General features: G+C 33.5%; 2 protein-coding genes across 4 annotated transcripts in view; one reads left to right on the top strand and one right to left on the bottom strand.

The window, feature by feature from the left end:
- Positions 1 to 3,375, bottom strand: part of pcx (pecanex) — a 79,820-nt gene extending 76,445 nt beyond the window's left edge. For both annotated transcript variants that reach the window (XM_090167881.1, XM_090167882.1), the window contains exon 1: positions 2,834 to 3,375. In XM_090167881.1, the coding sequence (XP_090024007.1) occupies positions 2,834 to 2,986 (153 nt within the window). In that variant the 5' untranslated portion in view covers positions 2,987 to 3,375. The remainder of the gene's footprint in view (positions 1 to 2,833) is intronic.
- A 905-nt stretch (positions 3,376 to 4,280) lies between these two features.
- On the top strand, positions 4,281 to 22,632 carry LOC149949697 (mitogen-activated protein kinase kinase kinase 10-like). 2 transcript variants are annotated; one of them, XM_090167879.1, is made up of 10 exons: positions 4,281 to 4,431; positions 4,651 to 5,457; positions 10,655 to 10,835; positions 12,434 to 12,582; positions 13,238 to 13,413; positions 14,465 to 14,711; positions 16,228 to 16,362; positions 17,174 to 17,371; positions 18,416 to 18,712; positions 18,773 to 22,630. In XM_090167879.1, exons 2-10 carry the CDS (start codon positions 4,710 to 4,712, stop codon positions 20,263 to 20,265), a joined length of 3,624 nt encoding a protein of 1,207 aa, XP_090024005.1. In that variant the 5' UTR covers positions 4,281 to 4,431; positions 4,651 to 4,709; the 3' UTR covers positions 20,266 to 22,630. The 2 variants fall into 2 exon arrangements, with proteins under 2 accessions (XP_090024005.1, XP_090024006.1); XM_090167880.1 differs by lacking the exon at positions 4,281 to 4,431 and having other exon boundaries at positions 4,442 to 5,457; positions 18,812 to 22,632.
- The last annotated feature ends 2,552 nt before the right edge of the window (positions 22,633 to 25,184 follow it).

The raw sequence follows: 25,184 nt of genomic DNA, 5'->3' as shown, positions 1-25,184 counted from the left end.
CTTCTGAAATTTTAGTTGGAATGAAATAAATGAATAATGATAGGTGGTGAATTGGCTATTGGCCTAAGGCCCAAGTCATCAACAAACAACCTTCTAAACCAACATTAAATAATTAGACGTGGAAATGAAAAAGTACAACATGATGATCAAATAAAATTTCAAACAAATTAACATTTAATTGGCTTTTAGCTTACTGTAGTCATCACAATATATAACAAATTAATTCTTTAAAACAACTATTGTTAATTTAATTTAAACTTAATTTTCTTAATCTAAAACCAAACGTGCAATCTAGATTAGAATTCAATAGTTATTGAAAAAGCTTAAATGATTTTATTATTATTAATAACAATAATAATATTTATAAACAATTTTTTCACTGGAAAAGATTTCCATTAAAGAGGAAGCACCCAGCTTTTCCAAAATCTACTTATGTTATAATGGTTGAGCAAGACTCAAATTAAAATAATACCCAAGGCACCACCTTAGGCCTAAGTCATAACGTTACTTTTAAAGCTAGATTACAAGGCGTAGGAGGATGGTGGAAAACCCTTCATGCCACGCGAGCCAACAGCTCCCTACACTCACTATGAAAGTTAACCCCAACAACCCTTCCATAAACTGGAACCTTATACCTCTTCTTGGTGGAAGGGAGTAACAGGTGGAGGGGCAACCCTCCATGCTGGCCAACTAAGGCTCTGCTTCTTCCTTAAGCTAAGGTGTTAGGTATCGTGCTGTGGGCTGAAGGGGACTGGGGAAGCGCAAATACGAACGATCCCCTCGGGGAACCAGGCGACACCCCGTTGTATTCTAGCCTTCCACCTGGACAGAGGATTAAGGGTGGTGACCGTATACTTTCCACTTTACTCGTGGGATCTGCATGGATTCTTTAACAAACAAAAACAAAAACAAACAGGGCAAGGGTCTGTCTTCCACAGTACCCGGCCAACAGGGATTAGGTAACCAATCTTCAACTAGCACAGGACAAGGGTCCATCTCTAACAGTATCCAGTCTACAGGGTTAGGGTCCTCCCAAGAAGGTACCCAACCCGGACAAGGGTCTGGTTCTGGTGGTACCCTGTCAAAAACTAACAACAAGAACCTTACGCGCAAAGAGCGCCAGAAGGTTCAAAAGCAGAAGGGGACAGATGGTCCACAGGTAGGGGATGAAGTCAATCCTCCTTCTGGCAAAAGGCTAAGGTCTGACAACTCGGTTTTATCTTCCGAATCTCAGCAGGAGGCTTCCAAAAGACCTAGGTCTTATAGAGGCCTTATAGTGAAGTTGCGGGGTCGACTAAGATGGCCATAATTTAAAGAGGGCTTGTTGTTCCGAGTTTTCACAAAGTGCCACAGGCTGGGATTGAACCCGGGTCCTCTTGCTGTGAGGCGAAAGTGCTAACCACTACGCTACCCTAGGGTAGGCTGTCAGACATAATCCCCCCAATATCCTTTTTGGAAGAAATCTCCCCAGAATAAGAGACATAATCCCCCCCGTTCGGGACAAAATTCTGCCATATCATGTTCGTAAATAAATTCCTTTTCATCATTATTGATCATTTTAGATGAATATTTCTTTTAAAAAATATTAAATTAATTTTTCAATGCACAAATACCACATGGGTATCAACCGAAGTTGCTTTCGCTTAAAAAAAGGAGGATATCCATAAATCACTTAACCTAACCTAACCCAACCCATATTTGGGGGGATTATGTCTCATGCTTTGGGGGGGGGGGGGGATTCGTCCATTAAAAACATTGAGGGGGATTTTATCCCACTCCACCCCACCTTACCTTACATTTCACTTCAATATTCTTATAAATTATACAAAATAGTTATTTTGATTTTTCTGTTCATTTTTTCTTTCTTCAATAACTATAGCTAGTGAGGTAGAACAAACATTTACACATGACCTCCCATATTTTATAGAAACACCTCTTTAGTTCTAAGTTCCACAGATAAAGATATATTAAAAATTAATGGAATAATAATAATAGATAATAATAACACATAATAACCAGCTAAAATCATAATCAACACACATTTGTAGTGTCATTGCAAGACCATGACCTAGCTGGTTAACTGTCGGTTTCTAGGTTTCGTATCAAGTTTAAAACAAAATAATCCCAAAAAAGATTAAGGTATTTAAATAATTTGTAACTAATCATGTGATTTTAATGGTTATTATAATGATACATTGTACAAGATTAAAAATGAAGTTATTCAAGATGTACAATTTGTTTATGGAAGTAAATTTGAAATTGGCTGTGCTACACATTTTAGTGGTAAACGACTATATGCCTAAATCTAAGGTAAATATTTAAAAAGTAATGAAAGAAAAATTCAGTGTGCTACAAGTGCATAAAAAATTTCCTTCATTAATTAGAACATCACCTTATCTCAATAAAAGTAGAAATTAATATATCTATTAAAAATGTCAAAATCACAATTTCAAAATTGAAAAAACGAGTCTGGCACATGCATTGCTAGTATTACTTATTCTACATTTTATGTTAAAAAGAACAGATAAAATTTGATTACTTTTCTTTCCCCATCCCCGACTAATATTTAATAAATAAAGTTAAGTTTACTTTTACAATCAAAACCCCTCACTTATCTGCTGAAGCGAATGTTTGTTAATCAAAAAGCTGCAAACATGGTATCGGCATACAGGTATACCCATGATTTAATGATAAAAGTACCCTAAGAAAGTTTACACTGGTGAGCCCGGATAAAATAGTTTCAAAATATTATTTACAATGGATATCTACTTTTTGGTCATTCTCTGTCAACATAACACTAAAACATTAAAAATTAAATTATGAAAAAACATACCATGTAAAGAGCAAATGGAAGGCATATAAGTAAAAGCCATAAATAAAGGTGAAACACATTTCCAAAATGATCTAGTTCCGGATCGTAAAACCATCCTCCAGTGAATGAGGCCCATATCCCTTGACGGAGAATCTCGAGTGTTTGAGAACCCATTTAAATGGGTAAAAACCTTTCCAGTTAGATGAAGATATTTTTAATTTACATAGATTTTATCAACATCATTATTTTTACTGCTGACACAATGCAAGAGGATCTTAAATCAGGTAGCATTCTAATGGAACACAATCTTAGTCTCATTTTCAAAGTGGCATGATATCAGATATATATATTGTCTTCTAAGCATCCCTTAATCATTATCCTCCACTATTAGACCTATGTGTTTTATAAACTGGCATAGAACTATCTTAGTTTAAATATATCTTTAACCGTATTATTTCGCTCGCACAATTAAAATATATTATTGAACGCGCTGACTGCTTTTATTTGCTAAGCCTATTGAAATTTACAGATGACTTCCGTGCCATTGCATAATTCTGTTCAGAAGAAAAGTCAGAAGACCCTACCTACAGGACTGTCAAACTGTTCCATAATATTATTGCCGCACAGTCTACCACCGAAACGAGTCTAGGTGGCGTAACGGCGCTAGCTTCTCCGGAAGGATTTACGCGTATTAGAGGATAATAATGATTGATGGAAGTTTATTTTCCATGGTGGCCCATAGCAATTACGCCGCCCAGATTTAGGCATTTTTCTCGAATTGACAATAGCAGGCGCTACTTCTATAGACAACTACTTAGACTCGTTTCATCAATAGACGCTTCAATAAAACATCTTCAAGGAAATTGCCAAGGAATAATATTTCCGAGAGCCTGGAACTGCAAGTTACGGTTTATATAGTGCTTGTTGAAATAATGGAAACTTTTCACGATGGGCATTACGAATAGTAGTGCCATCTATACGCGGCTGTCAGTATAGATGAATTTTATCGGTTCTGAAATCAAAGATGTAAGCGAGTTAAAGTCACTGAAACCAAATTAGCATTAATAATTTCCATGGTTAAAGCCAAATTCTCCACGTGCTTCGCGATCGCGGCCTTGGGAAGAACATCAAAACACCCAGATGGGCATCGTGAGTTCGTGACGACAAAACCAGAAATACAAAAAGTCGTATTGTAAATTTTTTTATTTTCCGATGCGAATCGATGGCTTTTTTCTAGGGGTCGGACATTGGTCTCTTTTGAGTACGGAATTTTTGATTTTTTTTAAAAATCCAGGATTTTTAAATTAGCTTAAATGGTGGAATTGGTTCTCCCTATCTTTCCTTCAAAAGAAAATTCAAAATGTCATTAATGATGTTGGGAATATTAAACCATAGAAATCTCATAGGTAACCTAGGTTAAAAATCTCTCATAGGTTACCTATGAGATTTCTATGTATTAAATCCCCTCAGTTTCAGTTTCGATTTTAGATAGGATATTCGTTTCTTTTTTTCTGGCGTCCCTGAAGGTTTCTGAAAATGGCGACAATGGTTTATCTTTGTTAAAAATTATGAATTTGATTTTGGATGAATCAAAGCTGAACTTGTGATTTAATTGGAAGGTATTTCTGTGATTATTTTATTTTAGTTTCATATGGAAATTGCTATACGATATTTTCTACGTATTTATAATTTTATTCTTATGTATTCCATAATATGTTTAATAAGCCTTGGCCAATGTTTAAAGTCCGTGTAGACTGGACAAGGCCTAGTCTCTGCAGTCTAGCGCTTTTGCTAGACCCTACCTTATTGAATGGTTATAGCTGCCTCAATTTTTATAGCTAGGTTTTCTAAATATATAAGCATCCTCATGGCTTAATCCAAAAGCCCCAATTAACGGATGCCTAGTGCCATTTCATTGTCCATGGAACCTGCTCAAGTTGTAACACTGAGACTAAAAAATGGAGATCAAAATAGTAGCAGTGGAGAAAGTAGTAGCAGCAACAGTAGGTCACGATTATGGACTGCAGTTTATGACTATGAAGCTTCGGGAGAAGATGAATTATCTTTACGAAGAGGTGAACAAGTTGAAGTTTTATCTCAAGATTCCAAAATATCTGGAGATGAAGGGTGGTGGACTGGCAAAATTGGAGAAAAAGTTGGAATATTTCCTTGTGATTTTGTGTCACAGCAAGATGTAGAAGATTTTAAATCATTGGGTGATGATATTAGACCTTTTGAAATCAAATTTAATGAGCTTGAATTGGAAGAAGTTATAGGTGTGGGTGGGTTCGGAAAGGTTTATCGTGGTTATTGGAAAGATCAGGAAGTTGCTGTGAAAGCAGCGAGGCAAGATCCTGATGAGGATATCAGTGTGACCGTGGAAAATGTGCGTCAAGAAGCTAAACTTTTTTGGCTTCTCAATCATCCTAACATTGTGACCTTAAAAGGTGTATGTTTAGATGAACCTAATCTTTGCCTTGTCATGGAGTTTGCTCGCGGTGGACCGTTGAACAGGGTTTTAGCAGGGAGAAAAATTTCTCCAGATATTTTAGTCAACTGGGCTATACAAATAGCTGGAGGCATGAACTACCTTCATTCAGAAGCGCCTATTTCACTTATCCATAGAGATCTAAAGTCTAGTAATGGTAAGTAAAGACTTCATTTTTAAATTTGTGTCCTTATTCATTTTAAATTGCTGAATTGCTTTACCAAATTTTGAAGTGTCACTTTCTTTAAAACCCTTGGCTCATTTTCCAAAATTGACAAATTTGAAAATTGTTTTGGTAAAAAACTAATTTAAATTTTTTTATTATTTTTTAAAGTCTCATTTCATTAATTCAACCTCATGTGCCAACTATGGAAAGAAATTGGGGAAGGTAGCTAATCTCCCCAATAGTCATGCCCCTGGTTCTAAGGTTTTCTTGTATTAAAGTAGTTAGTTGACTTAGGCCTAAATGATTATTATTATTAATATTATTACCATACATTATATAATCCCTTGTAAAAGTACCTTATAGGTATTTCATTTAATAAATATAAAAGAATTGACAAATTACCTTACTTCCAATTATCATTATTTACAAGCTTTAATTGTTTTAGTAATTAACCTGGAGTTAGGGAAATGCCACATCACAACTTAAATTCAAAGAACATGTAAAAATGCTATTAAGGAAAAAGTCCATCATATAAATATTGGAAAGATATCCCCCCAAATATTAAACAAGTGTGCAATAGAAGCATATGATGCTAGACCTAATATCTTTAGCTTGTCGCATTTTTACGAATGTACTTTGTATTTAGGTGAAAAAGTTGAGCATTTCTCACAGAAAGAACTTGTGGCCCCTGCATTTTAGAGTTTTGGTTACATAAGACCGTTCCCTCCATATGTTTCGGAGAACTTAGGAATAGGTTGAGGTCATATTGGTTCGTAAAATGGTTTTGGGTTCCTAAGAATAATAATAATAAATAGCTTTTATTGGGAAGCACCTACTCAGCTAGAGCTGATTTACAGTAGGGTCTGGTTAAATTAAAATTAGGCTGACTATTAAAAAGAAGACGCAATGACTGGAAGGATATATTTAATAAAATAATTGAATTGAAAAATTAAAACCCGAAAAAAATACCAGATTTTTAGAACAGTTCATTAAATGTACAAATTATTGAGGTTTTGCATTACGTTTATCAGGTTTTCTAAAACATTATTCTTAAAGGTTTGGGGGTTATCACTTCGTTTAATTCAAGGGGCAAGCTATTCCATATCGACATGCCAGTATGCACGAAACAATTCTTTATTGTATTATTCTTTCTCCGGAAATTTAGTCCGGTAGACCTTGTTTCATAGACAGGGTCTGCATCATATTCCCAGCACCATTCTTTGTTTGTATCTGGATTCCTATTATATTTGATTTTATGCATTAACATGAGAAGATTGATTAGGTAGTACTCTTGTAGGGTTTTCATTTCCGCCTTAGTACAAGCTTCTGTAGCAGACGATCTCTTTTTAGCCTGAGTTATCATCCTAGCTGTAGAGTTATGTAGAATTTGCAATTTTTTGAGTTCTTATTTGCTGGCTTGGTTGTAAAAAATATAGCGGGATTCAACCATTGGTTTTATAATCCCTTTTATAATAATCTTAAGACAGTCATTAGTAAGTGCCGCTTGTACAGGTTTTAAGACCCATAGCCTCCGCCTAATCTTAGAATGAAGAAATGCTATATGCTTTTTCCAGTTAAGATCTTCGTACAGCCACAGGCCGAGATATTTGAAACAATCCACTCTTTTAATTTCACTGTTTAATATGTCCTTAAAATCTTGGCTCCCATTTTCATTTTTTTAGTAGGCGCAAGGAGAATGCACTTTGTTTTGTCTTTGTTCACTATAAGTCCCTTTTGACTTAGATTGTTTTCAAGTTTTTTAAAGTCATATTCTGCTTGATATTTCAGTCTGATTAAGTCCTGGCTAGATGTGATTGCTTTAGAGTTTTCTATGCCTTTATGGATATTCCGAGTGTATATGTTAAATAGAAGGGGCCTAAGAACGCTCTATTGTGGTACTCCGTACTTTATTTGCTTCTTGTTTGATTGGTCCCTTCCATTTCTACATATTGTGACTTCTGGTGTAGATAAGATCTGAACCATTCTAAGGCAGTACCCTCTATACCGCATTTCTCCATTTCATCTAACAGGATAGCGTGATTTACTGTATCAAAAGCTTTTGAGAGATCTACAAAGATTATTAAGACATATTTATTCTTTTTAGAGTCTTGTTATTATATCTTCGTGCACGTTACAAATAGCGGTCATTGTTAAGTAGCCCGGTCTAAAGCCCGTTTGGTACTTGAAAAGTCTGTTATTATTGTGGAGAAACGTGTATGTTTGATGATTCACCACACTCTCGCAGGAGTTATTTAAGATTGGCAGAATGGATAGTGGCTATTTATTTGGGTCTTTCGGGTCCCCTTCTTTGAAAGCTGGCACCACTCTAGCGACTTTCCAATTCTCTGGGAATATACCCATTTTCATTGATTTATTTATTATTTTTGTTAGGAAGGGGGATATTATTGCAGCAGGGATGCCATCGATGGCAGAAGGAGGATCCTCCTTCTGCCCGATTTTTCGTCTTTTTTAAGGGGTTGAAAATTTTGTCTTTTCTTACTTCGGTGAATTAGGTTAACCTGTTTGTTAGTTCTTCAATTCTTTTGTTCTTTCTTGGTTTGAGATAAGGCTTAATGATCTTCCAAATTGCATCAGATTTATTTGTCTTTTCTGCTTCTTGTAGTTTTTTCTATATTGTTCCCGGTAGTATTGCTGATGATTTTGCTTCTGATTCGACTTTCTTTTATAAATATTTCTCAGGTGGATCATGTTCTTTATTTTCTTATTTAGCCAGGGTGCGTCATTTGTGGTTATCAATTTTTTCTTTTTTGGGGCATGAATATTTAAATGAGTGTTTAGGGTATTCTGTAAAATCTCCAACATATCATTTGGGTGAAGTTCATCTGTTTTAACTTGAAGACTCGATTGTATGTTTTTAATAAAAAGGTTGGGATCCATCTTGTTAAAATTCCTGATTTCTTTGATTTCTTTTATCAGCTTTGGGCAGCTCCTTTTCCTGAGCGTCAGAGTCATATCATGATCCGATACACTAAGGTTGATTATTTTAGACGTCAAAACTCTTATCTGACATATTTACTGACAGCACCGTAACCTGGATTTGATTTCAGGGGGGGCACGCAATGGAAACAAATAAAAAAAAAAAAAAATTGTACATACAACCATACAGTTTGGGTAGGCTCCATAATTAGCTGTTTAAACTTTGGGAGATTTTGTATTAGAAATTTTGTCTTTGCACATAATTTTTCTTTTAGCAGGTCACAGTTTGTATCGCCCATAATAATTATTTCACAACCGTATTGTTTTTGGATTTCATCCACTTGGGACCTTAAATCCATTATTGCTTCGTTCCACTGGCCTGTGGGGGGAGGTAGACAATGCATAAAATTAAATTTGGGGCCTTTTGTTCTTCCATCAATATCGATAAAGTTTCCAGATTACTATCCTGAGAAACCATATTTACTTTTACTGTTTCCGCTATTAACTGATTGTATACATAAGCGCAGAGTCCACCACCTCTCCTGTTCCTTAATTCTGTCTTTTCTATTAAATTATAATCTTTAATATTATAGATGATATCAGGTACAGTCTCTTTGATCCAGGTTTCAGATAACCCCAAGATCTGAATCTTATATTCTTCTAGGATAAATCTAATTTCATTTTTTTTTGTGTAACTACTCTGATATTTAAATGTGCCAGCTTCATGCCTTTTCCACATTTGTTTTTATTATTATGTAGTCAATTGTCTTCAGGTATAGTAGACTTTTCGCTATCTACTAGCTGTATATCCACTTGTTTCTTGAAACTGAACCTTCTGGTCCATAACCGTTCTGGCCAGTTTATTCTTTCCAATATTTTCTCAGAATTTCTTCTTTTAGTCTCAATTTCAAACGATTTAGTCCAGTTATTCTCGAGTTCGTATTGCTCAATATTAATGACTTCGATATGTAGATCACTTAAATGCTCCACTATATCCTCTTTTGATGTGTTTGTGTCTAAGTTTGTTACTATAAGGGGCTGTAGAACTAGCCGCCACATATTTTTAAGCAAACGTCTGCTTTTTAAACGCAACATAAACCGTTGGTGAAAGAGTGTCCAGGCGAGCTTTCACTAGAATATTTGCTTTCCATATTCCTTAAGTGCCAAAATTCATTTTTGATAATATTGTATTATGGCAGTCACGTAATGAAAAGCTTTTGCAACTAATTCTACAAACATTCGAACCCCCAGTTAGGCATAGGGTTGATGTTATGTCATTCAATTACTGTGAAGTCTCATTAAATCATAATATCTGACCCATACCTTTTAATGACTATTATCACCTCTTTAAACCTTCTAGTGAGTGCAATCTGTAAATGGGCTTTAAATTAGGAAGATTTTAAATATGCTTATTATGGCACTACTTAAAATTACAGGGCTTTCTCGCTTCTATTTAATAATGGCATGTGACCGCAGATTCTGTGGTGTGTTCCAATTAACACCATCCTAGCCTAACTGGAGAAATAATCTAATGATTTTGAATCTAATTTAATAAACTTTTGTTTTAATGTAACATTTATTTACTTTAGTTATTACTATCCCTTACCAAAAAATAAGCTGGTGTGTATACTAGGTTAAATATATATACCACCCTATAACCTAGTTTTAACCTTGCATTTGTCTCATGCCACAGGTCATAACCACCTTATATATAGATTATTTACTATGTTGAAACCATTTTACGTAATTGCTTCTGTTCGCTTATACCAGGTTAACACTATTTAAAAACCAGGTTAATACCATCTTGAAAACTAGCTTATTTGTATTTAAAAATCTGGTTAATACCATCTTGGAAACTAGGTTATTACAAGTAAAACCATGTTGATATCAGGTTGGTATATTATACCATCTAAATACTGGGCAAATACCAGGTCAAAATATTTTGCTACTATAAAACCAGGTAATATGTTTTTAAAACTAGGTACTAAAATATCAAATAAAATTGACTTCTTAAAAACCATGCAAATACCAGGTAAAAAAATTAGAATTAATCGTAACTAGGTTCAAACTATGTAAATACTGGGTACAGAAATGGCAATTAAAAATCATCTACTAGGTTAGAACCATGAAATTCCCTTTTAAAAACCAACTAATTTGATTGAGACTAGCTCTTTATTAACCTAAAACCAGCTTTTTTTTTGGTAAGGGTAAGAACTGTATTTTTTTAACTACAATAATTTTGGATTTTTAGTGCTACTTAGTGAAATAGTGGAACTTTCTACTTTGTACAACAAAACATTAAAAATTACGGATTTTGGACTAGCAAGAGAGGTGTATAAAACAACTCGTATGTCTGCTGCTGGTACTTACGCATGGATGGCGCCTGAAGTTATAAAATCATCAACATTCTCAAAAGCCAGTGATGTTTGGAGGTAAGGATGTTATTGATGTAGGTACAGTACCGCCTAGAGCAAAGTTAACTAAGCGAGCGCTCGCTTAAAGCGAAGCGGGGGTCTGGCAGCAGCCCTAGCTCATGGTTACACCCCATTAGCGCGGCTTTAAGCGAGCGCTCGCTTAGTGAACTTTGTTCTAGGTGGTACTGTAGCATTCTTTGGAAGTGGGACATCCATACCATAGGTGCAATATGTAAAGAAATACACGGGCAGACCCTCAGAAGTAAATTATGGTACATCGTAAATTTATATTATTTCCAATTTAAACTTTCACTGTTGAAATGTAATTTCAAGTGAAGGGTAGAATCCCTAAACAAAACAATCTTACTGGACAAAAAAATTAAAATTTACCTTTAATTAACATTTTGAATTGTCATTCAGTTAAATTTTCATTAGCCAATTTTTGAATATCTTAAATAAAAATATACTTTATTTTTTCGTTAATTGTTGGATGGCCCCAGTCTCACAGGAAAAAGAAATCTACTTTTCCAATTATTGTTGATTGGTGCGCCTTTTACAAAGGAGAATGAATAGTCAACTTAATTGAAAAGATTTTTTAGGTTAGACCAGTGTTCCAAAGTGGTAAATAATATTGCTTGCCCTCTACTTCTTTTATTTTGGCTTATGAACCACTTGGTGCCATTCTTAGAGACAGTGAAAAGATAAGTTGGGATTTTAGGTGCAATGATTTTTTCAGGGTGGTCAGTGTTTTGGCAATAATGAAAAATAAGCAAATATTTTCTTTTCTTTTTGTATATGTATAGCTTTTCCAATTGACCTTTTCCAGAATTATAGTTAAATAAGCGGCTCTTCAGTTCCCAAATCTGATCAACTTAACATTATAATCAAACACTCCAACTTGAAGAACCAAAAATATCACAATCCTTAAAAAATAAACTTTTTGGCCATTCAACACAACCCAATGAAAACCTGTAATAGTTTATCATAGTTTATTTATGTAAAGCTAAAAATATTCTATACTTCACGTACAGCTAATCAACAAATATAAAACACATGCATACTTTAAATCTGAGTTACTTCTTAATAATTTTAAAAACTTGAGTTCGGTATAATTTCTGACAATAGGGTTTGTTTTTCTGTAAAAAACAACTGGTTAATTATTTATATTATAACTATGTTACCTTTTCCTGTTAAATTTTTTTATAAGGGTTTTATTAACTTATAGTGCCATCAGTTTTAATACATGTATTAAGAGGATATGACTGGTTTTTCAACTGTTAATTGTACAGAGATAATGTTGATTCAAAAGACCATTGAATATTTCCTACCAAAATTTCAACTACTCATGGACAGTTAGCAACAACTGCATTGAATTTAAAACAGCCTGCTAATGACAACATTTCTGAAAAAAAATTAACAGTGTAGTTTAAATGATGTTCAGAAAAGTTGTCACTAACTGGCTGAGTTTAAATTCAGTTCAGTCTTGCCAATGTTTACGAAGTCTTTTAAGTGGTTTAAACATTTTTGTTCAAGCTACTTTCCCTATTTTTTCCAGCTGTTTCCAGTTTTTGTGTTGAATGTTTGGAAAATTACGGTATTAAAAATGTGTTTTTCAGCTATGGTGTTTTACTATGGGAGCTCCTGACTGGTGAAACGCCTTATAAAGGAATAGATGCATTGGCAGTTGCTTATGGCGTTGCAGTAAATAAACTAACTTTGCCTATTCCATCTACTTGTCCACTACCCTTTTCTCGATTAATGGAAGGTAATATTACCAATATTTCTAAATAATTAATATTTTGAGGCCATATAGACAGGATTTATCCCTAAAAGGACCTGGTTAATACACAAATAGCAACTACAATGTTAATGTAAATATGTCTCTGAGATGCTTTGGGCTGGGAAGAAGGAAAGAATAAGTGTGACGTACGCTTGCAATGACCCTTTAAGTAATTTTTTTAAATGAGGGCAATTATATTTCACTGTGGGACTAGCAAACATTAGTAGTGTTTGACCGTAAAGCTTCTGTGTTTGAATTTTTTAATTTTTAAACATACTAATTTTTTTTTTAAAGCTTGTGTAGCAGTAATGTATAATTAAGTGTATTCTTTGAATTGGCTTCTACGAATTCTACATTTTCATAAATACGGTGAAATACAATAGGCATCTTGGTTTTTTTTATAGTAGTTTGATTTAAATTACCAATTGAAATCACTGAGTGGCTGATCACTCTGCGTAATTTGCCATGTATAGTTTCTGTAGTTAGTACGTAATCTGTGTGATCAGCCCTTCAATTAATTAAATCCGTCAACCTTTTGGAGGTGTAAATATAGCACCATTTTCGTGCCCTTTTACGGAAATTTTCTGTCTTTGATACGGGGCGCTTTATATTTTTAATACTTTTGAATTGCTATTTGTAGCTTGTTGGGATCCTGAACCACATGGAAGACCATGCTTTGTAGATATTCTTAAAAAACTTGAAGAAATTGCTTGTTCGCCTTTCATGAACACACCACAAGAATCATTCCACACACTTCAAGAAGACTGGAAGCATGAAATAGAAGAAATGTTTCATGAGCTCAGGTGTAAAGAAAAAGTATGTAGTGGTATTGTTGCTGATTAGTGCTATTAGTATTAGTTTCCAGTTTATTCACAAAAAAAGATTTGACCATCACACCAGGTGCAATAATAGCACAAAACATGCATACATATTAAACGAGAATTTTAATAAAAACAACAATTGGGCTAAATTAGGATAAAACTCCTCGAAGACCTATCGGACCGCGTTCTTTAAGTTTTTTTGGTACTTAAATGTATTTATATATATTTATTTTGTATATTAAATGAACACTGCCAGTTTTCAACTACATATTAACAAAATTAAATAACCAAAAACTGGTTTGTTTTCATAAGCCTAGCAGCAACTTTAGCCCGGGTTTCCGTTCCAGCTTGTGGCACTAGTTTGAGTTTCCCAGCTCTCTCCCCATCTCTTTTTTCCTTGGAAAACTAAGTTTCCTCTTTCCATAAAGCAAAATATCAACTTTCTTTTTGGATACTTGAGACAATACTGAATATTTGTGTCAATATTATTCTATGGAAATAATTATTTGTGGAGATATTTATTTTGTAAAATTGACGTTTTTTTTTATTTATTGGATTTATAACTTCAAATAGAATGTATTGAAAAGCCTGAAATCTCAGGAATCCGATGGTGTACAGAAATTGCCCTTTAGTAATTATAATAATAATAATAAAAGCTCTAGATAATGAATGAATACATAAAGTTGCGTTATTTATTATTCACTTCTGGCGTATTAACAAAAAATTTCCCCCAAACTTATTTTTAAAGACATTGCACAACAACCTTTTTGTTTAGTTGCACACTGAGCAACCTTGTTTATAAATATGCCCAAGGTGAAATATACTACTACCAAGGAAGATAGTATAATACTTAATTTCATTCATTTTCGAGTTAATGTCAGAGCTGGTTGAAAGTGTCAGTGTCAAAAAATTGTTTAGTTGGAAAATTAACATTAAAACCATAGAAAGTGGTCATACCAATACCTTTTATGTTACTTATCTTTATAGCGCAGTGGGCAAATGTTAAATGTAAGTTACAGAGTGTTTGTTTTCTTTTGTTTGTGTAGGAATTAAGATGTAGAGAGGAGGAGTTGACTAAAGCTATTCTGCAGCAGCGTATTCAAGAAGAATTTCTGAAAAAGAGAGAACAAGAATTAGTAGAAAGAGAGATTCATTTGCTAGAAAGAGAGCTCAATATAATTATCCAACAACAACAGGAGGGAAGACCCACTCCTAAAAAGAGGAAAGGAAAATTCAAGAAGAGCCGGTTAAAGCTATTGAAATATGGAGGACAGCAAATCAGTATGCCATCTGGTTAGTTCTATTCTTTACATCCTCAAACATCTTTCTTATTTTATGACATGTAATTAGTCAGCAGATATTAATAAAATTATTCTTATGTTTTATGCTTATAAAACTTAAGATTGGATGATTTTGGAGTTAAATATTAAATGAATTTTTGGCAAGGTTTAACAAACCCAGGCCCGGACTGGAACCTAAAACCGGCCCGGGCATTTTAGAGGCATCAGCCCCCTACTTTCGACAAAAACACTACGTGTGTCAAAGCACGGTCCTTTGACCAGACCGGCCCATTTTTCAAGGGATTTTCTTGAATATGGTGTGATCGGAATAGGTGTTTCTATAAAATACGGGAGGTCACGTGTAAATGTTTTTTCTACGTCATTAGCTTATTTTATTGAAGATAGAGAGCATGTGCTCGAGCCGATAAAGGTTTCGGAATTTGAAGTCCACATGCGAAACGCGCGTGCCAAGGAAGTACTAAAAAGCTTAAGCTTGCGACGCGGAGAAAAACATTTTATACTTTTAATTTTTATTTTATGGAAACAACTTATTGACGTATCTTGCGCTGACCATACCTACTAAGGAGTTGGAATATTTTGCGGGGGTCCCAAACTATGTTGGTCCAACTTATTTTAATTTTACATTTTTCGATTATTCAAAATAATATTTTTCAACTCGTATATAATAGGTTTCTGGTAAATGAAATTAATGAAATAAAATGTTTTTCGTCGTTAAACCAATTTTTACATAAATATTCAGAAACCAAATACATATCACGTGAAAATAATTTATAGTAAAACCGATCGGTTTTTTTATCTTTGCTACAATTTACTCTAAATTATTACAAATTATTATTTTCTTGCCAAACACCACAAAACGAAAATTAAAAATATTGGTATATAATTGAAACTAAAACTTTGTTTCGGGCAAGACTTTCAAATGTTATAAACTGAATCTAAATCTACAACTAAGCATTTTAAAGTGATAATGGTGTTCTATAGTTGTTCATTGGCCAATAATCAACTAAGCACAGATAAAGCTTCTAAACTTGTGTTTTGGTATAAAATCTTTAACAAAAATGTTAAAGAAGTGTAAGCCCTTTAGGTTTAGTCACAGAAAATAAAAAGGTAATTTTTAATCTCTGCGTGTAATTTTAACTAAAATTAAATTTTAGTTAGTAAAGAACAGGATGTACAGTTAAAAAGAATTATACAAGTGTAAAAATAGTTTAAAGGTAATGTAAACCAGTGTTATATAAAAACGTGGATTTAACAAAAAAAAAGTCTTTTCTCAGGGTTAGAAAAAACCTTTTTTTAAAAATAAATAAAATTTGGTTTTACCCAGTTTTTTTAAATACTGGTTTATATTAATTTTAAAACTGTTTTTCGTTTGTGTTAATTCTTTTTAACTGCACATACTGTACCAAAATTATATGCCCAGATTAAAAACTTAACTTTTATATTTGCTGGGACTATACTTTAAGAGATTACCCTTCTTTGGCTATCTTTAACATCTTAATCTTTTTTAGATTTTCGACACAACATAACAGTACAGTCAAGCCCTTCATTGATTCGACCTGATATCAAAAGCTTAAGGATGGGACCAGCTACGCCAGAAAGTCCTCCTGCTTCTCCCAATCTAGCCAGATTACGAGCTTACGCATGTGAGTAAACTAAGTATAGATATTATAAAAATGAGATTTAAAAGATTTGAGCCTAAACACACCAGGCTAGTAATATATTGTAACACATTCACAATATGAAATTTTTAGTATTGGCAAAAAAAATCATTTATTATTTATGCTTAGGGAGAATGACTGTCCAGGAGATTTGTAACATTGCTCCCAAATGCCTCTTAAAAAATTAATTCAGCCCTGGCGGGCATCTCATTGGTTCCCTAACGCTTACAGCTTACGACTGGGTCTTGTTCCATTGGAAATTTCGACCATGATGCCCACACATCCATCCTCATAATCTCCCCAAGTATAAAGAAATACATTCTTGGTTTAACAATATAAATAATACAAGTTAATTCTTAGGTTTATGGTACTAATGGGTAATTAATTGTGAACGGCCCTTAACTGACACAATTATGGAATATATTTATATATTTTAAATACTTTCTCATGCCAAAATTATACTTTTTTCCAATTTATCTTCTACCCCATTAATAAAGCGGCCAGGCAAAAGTTTCTCAGTCAGCCAAAAGGGGTAGCAGGGTTGTCATATTAAGATTTTGCTAATTAGATTAACATATATGAACTGCTAATTTATGGGAAGATCTATTAAAAATAATGGGCGCCATTTTAGGTGCCAAACTAATTAAAGTATCTCATCCATCCAAAAAAAGGTATCAGTGGTGCCATATTCAGATTTTGTTTGAAATATACTGAAAATGGCAAACTTTAGTTTTTCAGTAACTTAATTTTTGTAAATATTGTTCGCTAATAAATAAATTGTTTCTGAATGCTTTAGTGCCCACTGATGGAGTGAAGGGTAAAACATGGGGGCCAAGTTCAGTTCATCAAAAAGAAAGAGGCTATGGCAGGCAAAAGCTGCTCATTGACGACACTAAAAGGTGGTCCAAAAGTGCTCCAAATTTAGAAAAATCTCAGCGAAACACTTATCCTCTAACTGGTGGCGTCTCGAATACTTGTGTCCTCGAGGAAATAGGTAAAATTATCTTTAAAATTTCAATTTTTTCCATTTGTTTTATGCGTCTAATTTTTTTTTACACACATTAGGTAAGATTGATAACTCTGAGGTGGCCTTTGAGCATGATGAAATTTAATATGTAACAAACACCTTTTAATATTATTAAGATTTATTTGGCTTTGAATAGTTTTGCTTACAAAGTACCCCCTCGCTGAAACCTGAAGGAATGAATTGTCAGAATTGACCTACTTTTGTTACGATTTGACCACCAAATTGCCAAATCACTGCAGGTGACACCTTAGCTTAATGGTTACTATGAGAAAGAACCTGTATGGTACTAGTCTCTTTATTCATATCCTAATTAATGTACAATAGTAAATTAAATCCCAAACTCATCAGATCAGGTTGTTCTTTGAAAAAGGCTTACAGGAAGCAGTGGTTTAGCCAAAAATTCATCAAGAGGACAGACAGAGGATCAAAACCGAGGTGTGAATCCTTAGTGCAGTTGAAGTTACAAAACGAACCAAACGGTGCTTGGACACTGAAAACCCCGTTAATAATAAACTAGACACCACCTTAAGCCCAAGTCATCTAGCGACTTATAATGCCCTTTCTCTATGCTACTGACAGAAGTTAAATTCTTAAGTTAATTAATTAGTCACTATTTCTGGAAATATGTCCCATGTGTCAAAAACATTGTCTATCAACACAACCTGCTATAAAGTACATAATATTATTTTGACACTAATTGGCGTAATAGTCTGCTAAGCTTTGTGAACTTGTTAATATGGGATATTACAAAATAGTTTAGTCCAATCTAATGGATTAATTCATAAATTCTTTGGTGGGTGAGAGTTAATGAAAGCATTTGCCAAATTCTTAGAGCAGAAAAAATTATGAAATTAAGCAAATAGTATTTTACAGTTTTTACTAATTTTAGTAAAAGGTTTTATTTTATAAGCATGGTTAATGATTGTTTCATTAATTATAAATCTGGACTTAGTCAGTTTTGGAATTACTAATAATGTCTGTATTGCATAGTATTAATGATTTCCTTTTTAGGTATGGAAGATTCTTGGTCAGAAGTGACGACGGGGTCATCCCGACCAAGTCATCTAGACAATGGGATAACTCTTTCAGATCCAGGATCTAGTCCTAAAAGAATACTTACAACTCTTACTCGTAAACATGTGGATGCTGTGATTTACAACTTGGGTGCTATGTTGGCCTGCTTTGGAGCTGGTTTTGATGTCAGACTTGTTAGACACACTAATGTTCATCCCCGGTTATCACCGTCACCGAGCAATTGGATGGAGGAAGAAGAAGAAGAAAAGCAATTATGGGGTAGCAGAGAACTCGGTAAAAAAAAGCAATTTTGACATGAGAAACTTAAATAACACTCCAAAATTTTTTTATCAGGATCACCTTATTTAACTATAGACTACGAATTTTCAACAGTCTCTGGTTATGCTCATAACACCTACCATGGACAGACAAGGCATTATAGGCCTGGGCTAGCTTTTGATATGGGATCACCACTGAGATTTTTAGAATCTCCGCAGCATAATCCTAGCATTGGTTCTGGTGGTTCATCTAAACTTCAAAGTCCACGCAGAAAGTCCTCAACTGCTAGTAGCGAAAGTGAACATGGTTATGTCAGTTCCAATTCTGGAAGCGGACATCCGGTTGTTGGTCTTCTACCTATAGGAGATCGTTCAGGACCAAGTCCAGGAACACCGTACATAGAGTATTTTCGACAAGATTTCCAACCTCAAGTAGCCTCCACAATGTACCAAGATTTTTCTCGGTCTTCGCCTTCTCACCAGCAGCAAGATGTGGGTGGGGGAGTTCAATATTACTACCAAGATTATAGAGCAGGAAATAATGTACCAGCATCTAATGGTGTTGCATCTGACCAGCCTTATTATTTAGAACGTTTTTATCCAGATTACAATCGCCCAGATGTATATCATGTTGAAAGGATATATCCAGAAATTATTGGTAGAATACAGGATAATTATCACGCATATGATAATCTTCCAAACGCACCTAGCGTAAATGGTGCACCAGTACCTGTACCTAGAACACCTCAAAGAGTAGTGTTTGGTCATAGACGCACCTCTTCAAATGTTTCCTCTACCTCAGATGCCTCATCTTCTAATGTGAACCCATCTTTCCACGTAGAAGACTCGGATAATGTGGAAATGGATCATTTGAACTCACCAACGTTGGTTTTGTCTTCACCACCTCCACCTCCACCTCTCCCTCCATTACAACAGCCATACGCAATGGCTTATGCATCATCAGGCACTTCTAGCTCTCCTCATCATTCTGGGTCGCATCCTGGAACACCGAGGCGTCAAAATAGTTCGGAAACTTCCACTGATAGGCCACTTACACTCGAATATCGATATCGCCATTCTTCCGCCCCACCTAACCACCATCATCCGCATACACAAATGGTGTCTAAATTGAAAGGTCCTGGTGTAGAATTAACGAGGACATCTCCCAAGCGCTTGCTATCTCATAGTAATAGTCCGGTTCATTCCATGGCCAACAATGGAACTAGCGGTGTAAATGTAACATCTAATGGGAATGTTCAAAGTTCAACTGATTTAAACGTCAGCGATGAAAACTCACGGGTTAGATTTGTATTAAACCAAGACAAAAGTACCGTCTCTCCAGTTCGTCAATTGTCTTACATTTCTTCCCCCGGTGGACAAAGACCTAGGCCTAGGCCTGGTTCTAGTATAATTGATGCAAAGACATTGTTGGATTTACCAGTTGAGGGCCAATCCCAAGATGGAACTGTACCGCTAACTGCTGTCTTGCAACGTTCAGCACAAAAGCCAAACCAACAAATGCAAAGAGCGCCAACTATACATGAACTAGAAAAAGAATTCCTTTCATAGCTGCTGAGTTTTCTTTCTCGAAATAGGTTAATTACGTAGATGATTATTTAAGAATGACAAGTTCACATCAGTTAGAAAAGAATCCTGAGAATGTTACTGACGTGTTTAACATTCTTGGCTAGCATCAAACTGCCATATTACACTGGTATTTCAGGTTTCTAACTACACTTTTGGAGAAGTTAATTTTTGGAAGCAACCTAAAATGGATATGTTATTTACGATTATGGTAGTTTGTATTTCAAATACTTCATTTGAATAATATGTATTCGGAAGTCTCACTTACAAATGAATAGGCACCTAATTTGGTAAGCCTGTGTATAAAAATCCTAACAATTTGTATAAAGAAAACTTTGGCAGATACTTAAATAATTATGGTAATAGACAATCTTTGGAAACAAGGTACATTGTATATGCTTGGAAATTTTTTTATTTAACGCGATGAAGTTGTGAAAATGCTATATACATTCCAAGATATTTTATATTTCAGGGGTAAAAACTATTCTGTTAAATTTTAATCTTTTAATTTATGTGTTTAAAATGTAAATCAAATGTAATTGTTATTTTACACTAGATATCCTGTCTCATGGTGAATTATGAAACTAATTAAAAACTTAATCCTTTTATTTATAAAAAAAATTAAATCCTTCCTTTTTTGTTGCGCACCTACAGAATCATTCTTAATTTAACTGTTTTCTTTAACTATATTTGCTCTTTATTTTTCTATAGATTTGGTGGGTAAATATTTTGGTGCTTGGTAGGTACGGTATTCTTTATTGTAAATATTATTATTATTATTATTATTATAATTATTATTATTATTATTTTTTCAAACTTTACTTTTAGAATGGTGATGGTTAATTGTGATAAGAAAATTATTTTATAATCTTGCCTTTACATGAAATGCGATTTCGCACAGGGAAACAATTACGTGCCTGAACCGAACTTTTTATGGCATAAATATTTTAAATGAAACGTGGAACTAGTCGTTTAAATAATGTCAAATGGGTCACAGTAATTTGGTGTTTATTTAATTTTTATTTTCCATTCAGATTGAAGGTAAATTGCTCATTTTGATGTTCAAATATTCATTATAGTCCCAGATTTAATAGGCAGCTGATAGTTTTTCATCATGTTTTTTAATAATTTGAACAACAGTATATAAATTCAATGCGTGACAAATATTCCATACAATGAAAAATGAATCTCCGTTGAAGAAAATGTATCCTAAGCAATAGAAACCAAAGGTTGTGGGTTTAAAACATTTTGTTAAACATTCCAATATTTGCTTCAATTATAAATAAATGTCATTTTATAAATCTTCAAATTAAGAACTGTAAAAAACAGCAAATTTTGGATTTTAACTCAGAATTTTTAACATTATTCTCTGAACTGTGGCAATTTTTTTTACATTATTACTAATTTATGACCTTTATTTAAACCAGAAACAATTTTGTTGTGGTGGTGCCAATGGTCATTTAATTTGGTTAAAATTTCACCAGTAATCAAATATTTAAATTTTCAAAATTAAAAAAAAATCATTTCTACTACTATTTTGAGTGATAACGGTAGTGGTAGTTGAATTGTGTAACTATAGAGAACTGTTTAGGCAGCAAATTTTAATTTAAAATGCCACAGCTACAAAGATATCTTTTTTAATGTTGAGTCTTGAGTTATTGTCCTCAATTATATGGCTTTTGCAGCTCAAAATGTGTGGGTTAAATTTTAGTGACTTGCCAAATAAAGGGTTGAATTTTGTACATATAAGTTTCATCATTTTAATGTCTTAATAATCATTGTATTATTAGCTCATTAATCAAATTCCCATGGGGCAAGATTTAAGTTGTTAGGTTTTATTATTATTTTATTAACTTATTATTGTTTTTGTTTATTTTAATATTTGGCTATTTCAGCCAAGTGGAATATACAAATTTGGTGGGGAACAATTTTTTTGAACCTGCAGTTCAATATTTTTCAGGCTTTAACCTTATTGTTTTAAAAAGGCAGTTCAGACTTTGCCTTTATTTTCATGTATTATAAATATCTTGATACTGAATGACCACAGTCAGTTAAAACCTTAAACTAGACTTAATTCCAAATCTGTTCCAGCTAAAAGCGTTTTAACTTCACAATAATATAAAAAAATAGGTTTCGGAGGAGAGCTTCTCCTTCTAGGTTATTTGCATGCCTGTTGTGCAGTGTTTCCTCTGAAACATTCATAAATATTATGGTGGCTTTAAATAGTTTTTAGTTTTCACTTCACTATTAATTAGTTTCAAAATGTGCTTTTGACTTAATCAACAAAAGATTTGGCGGATTAAAAATTTGAAATTCCCTAGCCTAATATTTTAAATCATAAATGCCAATTTTTTAAATTTCACGATTTTGAATGAATATTATTGAAGATTAATTCATTGTATATGTAATATCTTATGTGATAACATTACAAGACACAAATATGTATAATAGCAAGAAACTAGCAAAGGATATAAATTAAAAATGTTTTTCGAAAATTTGGGGACCTTTGCCAAAGTGGCCAGTGATTTAAAAATGATGAAATGATTCAGATTGTCAGTTGGTCTGATGGTGTTAAGTAACTTGCCTGGATACCTATTTTAATTTATTATTTTTTAATTACGGTCTCTCCTATTTGTTAGTCTTATTTTTTTGTTACTTTTTCTTCAGACTAATGTTGGCATCCTTCTTTGACTAAGCTGAAACATCTGAAGTGTTAGAAAGTTGAGTATTGTTAAAAACAAGCACACTAGGGGAAAAGATCAATTTTTCAGTTAAATAAAAGCCTTTAAAAATTGCCTTACAATATTTAGAGAAAACCTTTTTCAAGTTCATCAAACGAGATCTATGCTTTTAATAATGCTACACCTTCAATAACACAAACCTAACACCATTTCACTGTAAACTTTTTTTTAAATAAAACTGCAAATATAGAATTTTACTAATGCAGTGCAGCTGATTTATTAGGAATGTAAAACATTTTGGTAGTAATTAGTTCATTCTAAATTTCATTAATTGTTTAAATAACGTTTATAGATTTTCCCCCATAAGTGGTAGTCTATGATAGTAATACCAGTTCACTGCTAGGTTTCAACTGACTTAGTGGTCGTTAATTATTTTTAACAATTTGCATTGGAACCCTTGCAGATCACTCTAAAATCATGGTCACTTGAGATTCGCAACTGATCACATTTTCATGAGATAATGTATCTGTTACTCATTCATTAACATTAATTTAATAACAAATTAATCTGTTATATAATTTGTATTCTAATATTTCAACATAAGTTTGGTTTCACAAATTTTGTGCACGTAATAATTTTACTCTGATAATGTGAATTTACCAACAAAGTTACACATGCATGAAGGCCAAATTCCTAGATAATATGTTAAAACATTACTTCTTGGTGTAAAAGGATGGACATGATTTATATTGAGCCTCGAGTGATACGGGAAACCTGAAATTTATTGTAGTGTTTGTTCAAATATATTTCTTACGTATACTCTTCTGTCAAAAACAAAAATTTCCTTAAAGGAGCTTAAAGCAATTTTTGGTTCAACAAAAGCTCTGTGATTTTTTTTCTAGCGCATTATAGGAGTATGCAAAAAAATGTTAATGTGGAAAATTATATTAAAAAAATTAAGCTATGCACAATTAACCTACTTCACAACCCTGTAAAACTTCGATAAAAGAAAATCTTTGGAAAAAAGAATGTTTTAGTTTTGTCTTCCACATTCTAATGCAAATAGTGTTTAATAAACAACTTTGTTTCTACTTAAAAATTGAAAAAATAGCCTGTATTAACTTGACTGTACAGAAAATTAAGTAACAGTAAATAATTTTCTTTCATGACCAGTTTTCATGCTTCTTTTGGTACTTCAAATGTTTTATGCAACAAATTTGTAATATGAACTTTTACTTTAAAGGTTCACAGGATCATTTGAAAAATTCAGGTTGAATTTCTAGTAGCTGTCATACCCCACCCTGAAAATTAAAATGATTCTGTGGCCCTTAAAGAACAGGGTTGGCAATAATCCGACTTTTTCTAAAAATGAAAAAGCCAGTATAGCTTTAACCAGTTAAATCCTTGATTTTAACAGTTTAAACACAGGAAAGCACGAGTAAAAAAATTTGGGTGAAGTTAACTACAGCAACCTCATCTTGTTTTATAATGAAACTGGCAACACTGTCGAAAGCAGACGTGTGTTTCTAGCTCCTGTTTTTACTAAGGCCTAAGGCTTTTATTTATAATTTTTATACTCTTTTATTATATAATTCTCTTAAAAGTTTACTTTTAATGGTAGTTACACTTATTCTTCTCACAAATTAACGATATCTAATGCCGGATCAAAATTAAAATGTCTCATTCAGAATCAGATTCTGAAAAAGACGAAGTTATTGACTACTGCCTAGAAGATGGCTGTAAATATCTACGTAAGGATGAAAAAGCCAGTGGTAAAGCAATGGTCGTTTGCACTCTCTGCCTTAATTATTATCATTTACCTTGCATTAAACTAAAAGCTGCAGACACAAAGCGATACTACATGTGTAAAATATGTCGTGATAGACTTAATAAGCCTTGCTCCTGTAACAAAACTGTAAAAAAGGACGAAATTGTAGAGCTGAAAAAGCAGATAGCCTTATTAAAGCAATCATTAAAGAAGCAAACAACAAACTTTAAAGAGATGATTGATGAACTGAGGGATACTATTCGTGAGGACATGACAGCGCAACTCACTATAATCAAGACAGCTCATGCAGATAGCACCAAAATCATGGAAGATAGAATTGAAAATATCGCTGGAACCATAGATACTGAGAAACCTAATCATGTGAACTTGAAAACTTATGCCTCAGTGTTTAACAACAATCTTACAGCTCTAGCAGGAGGTTCACCAAGACAAAT

The sequence above is a fragment of the Leiobunum rupestre genome, chromosome 3 (assembly GCF_980474605.1).
Source record: "Leiobunum rupestre chromosome 3, qqLeiRupe1.1.hap1, whole genome shotgun sequence".
Taxonomy (NCBI): domain Eukaryota; kingdom Metazoa; phylum Arthropoda; class Arachnida; order Opiliones; family Sclerosomatidae; genus Leiobunum; species Leiobunum rupestre.
This window is presented reverse-complemented; position numbering and strand designations above follow the sequence as displayed.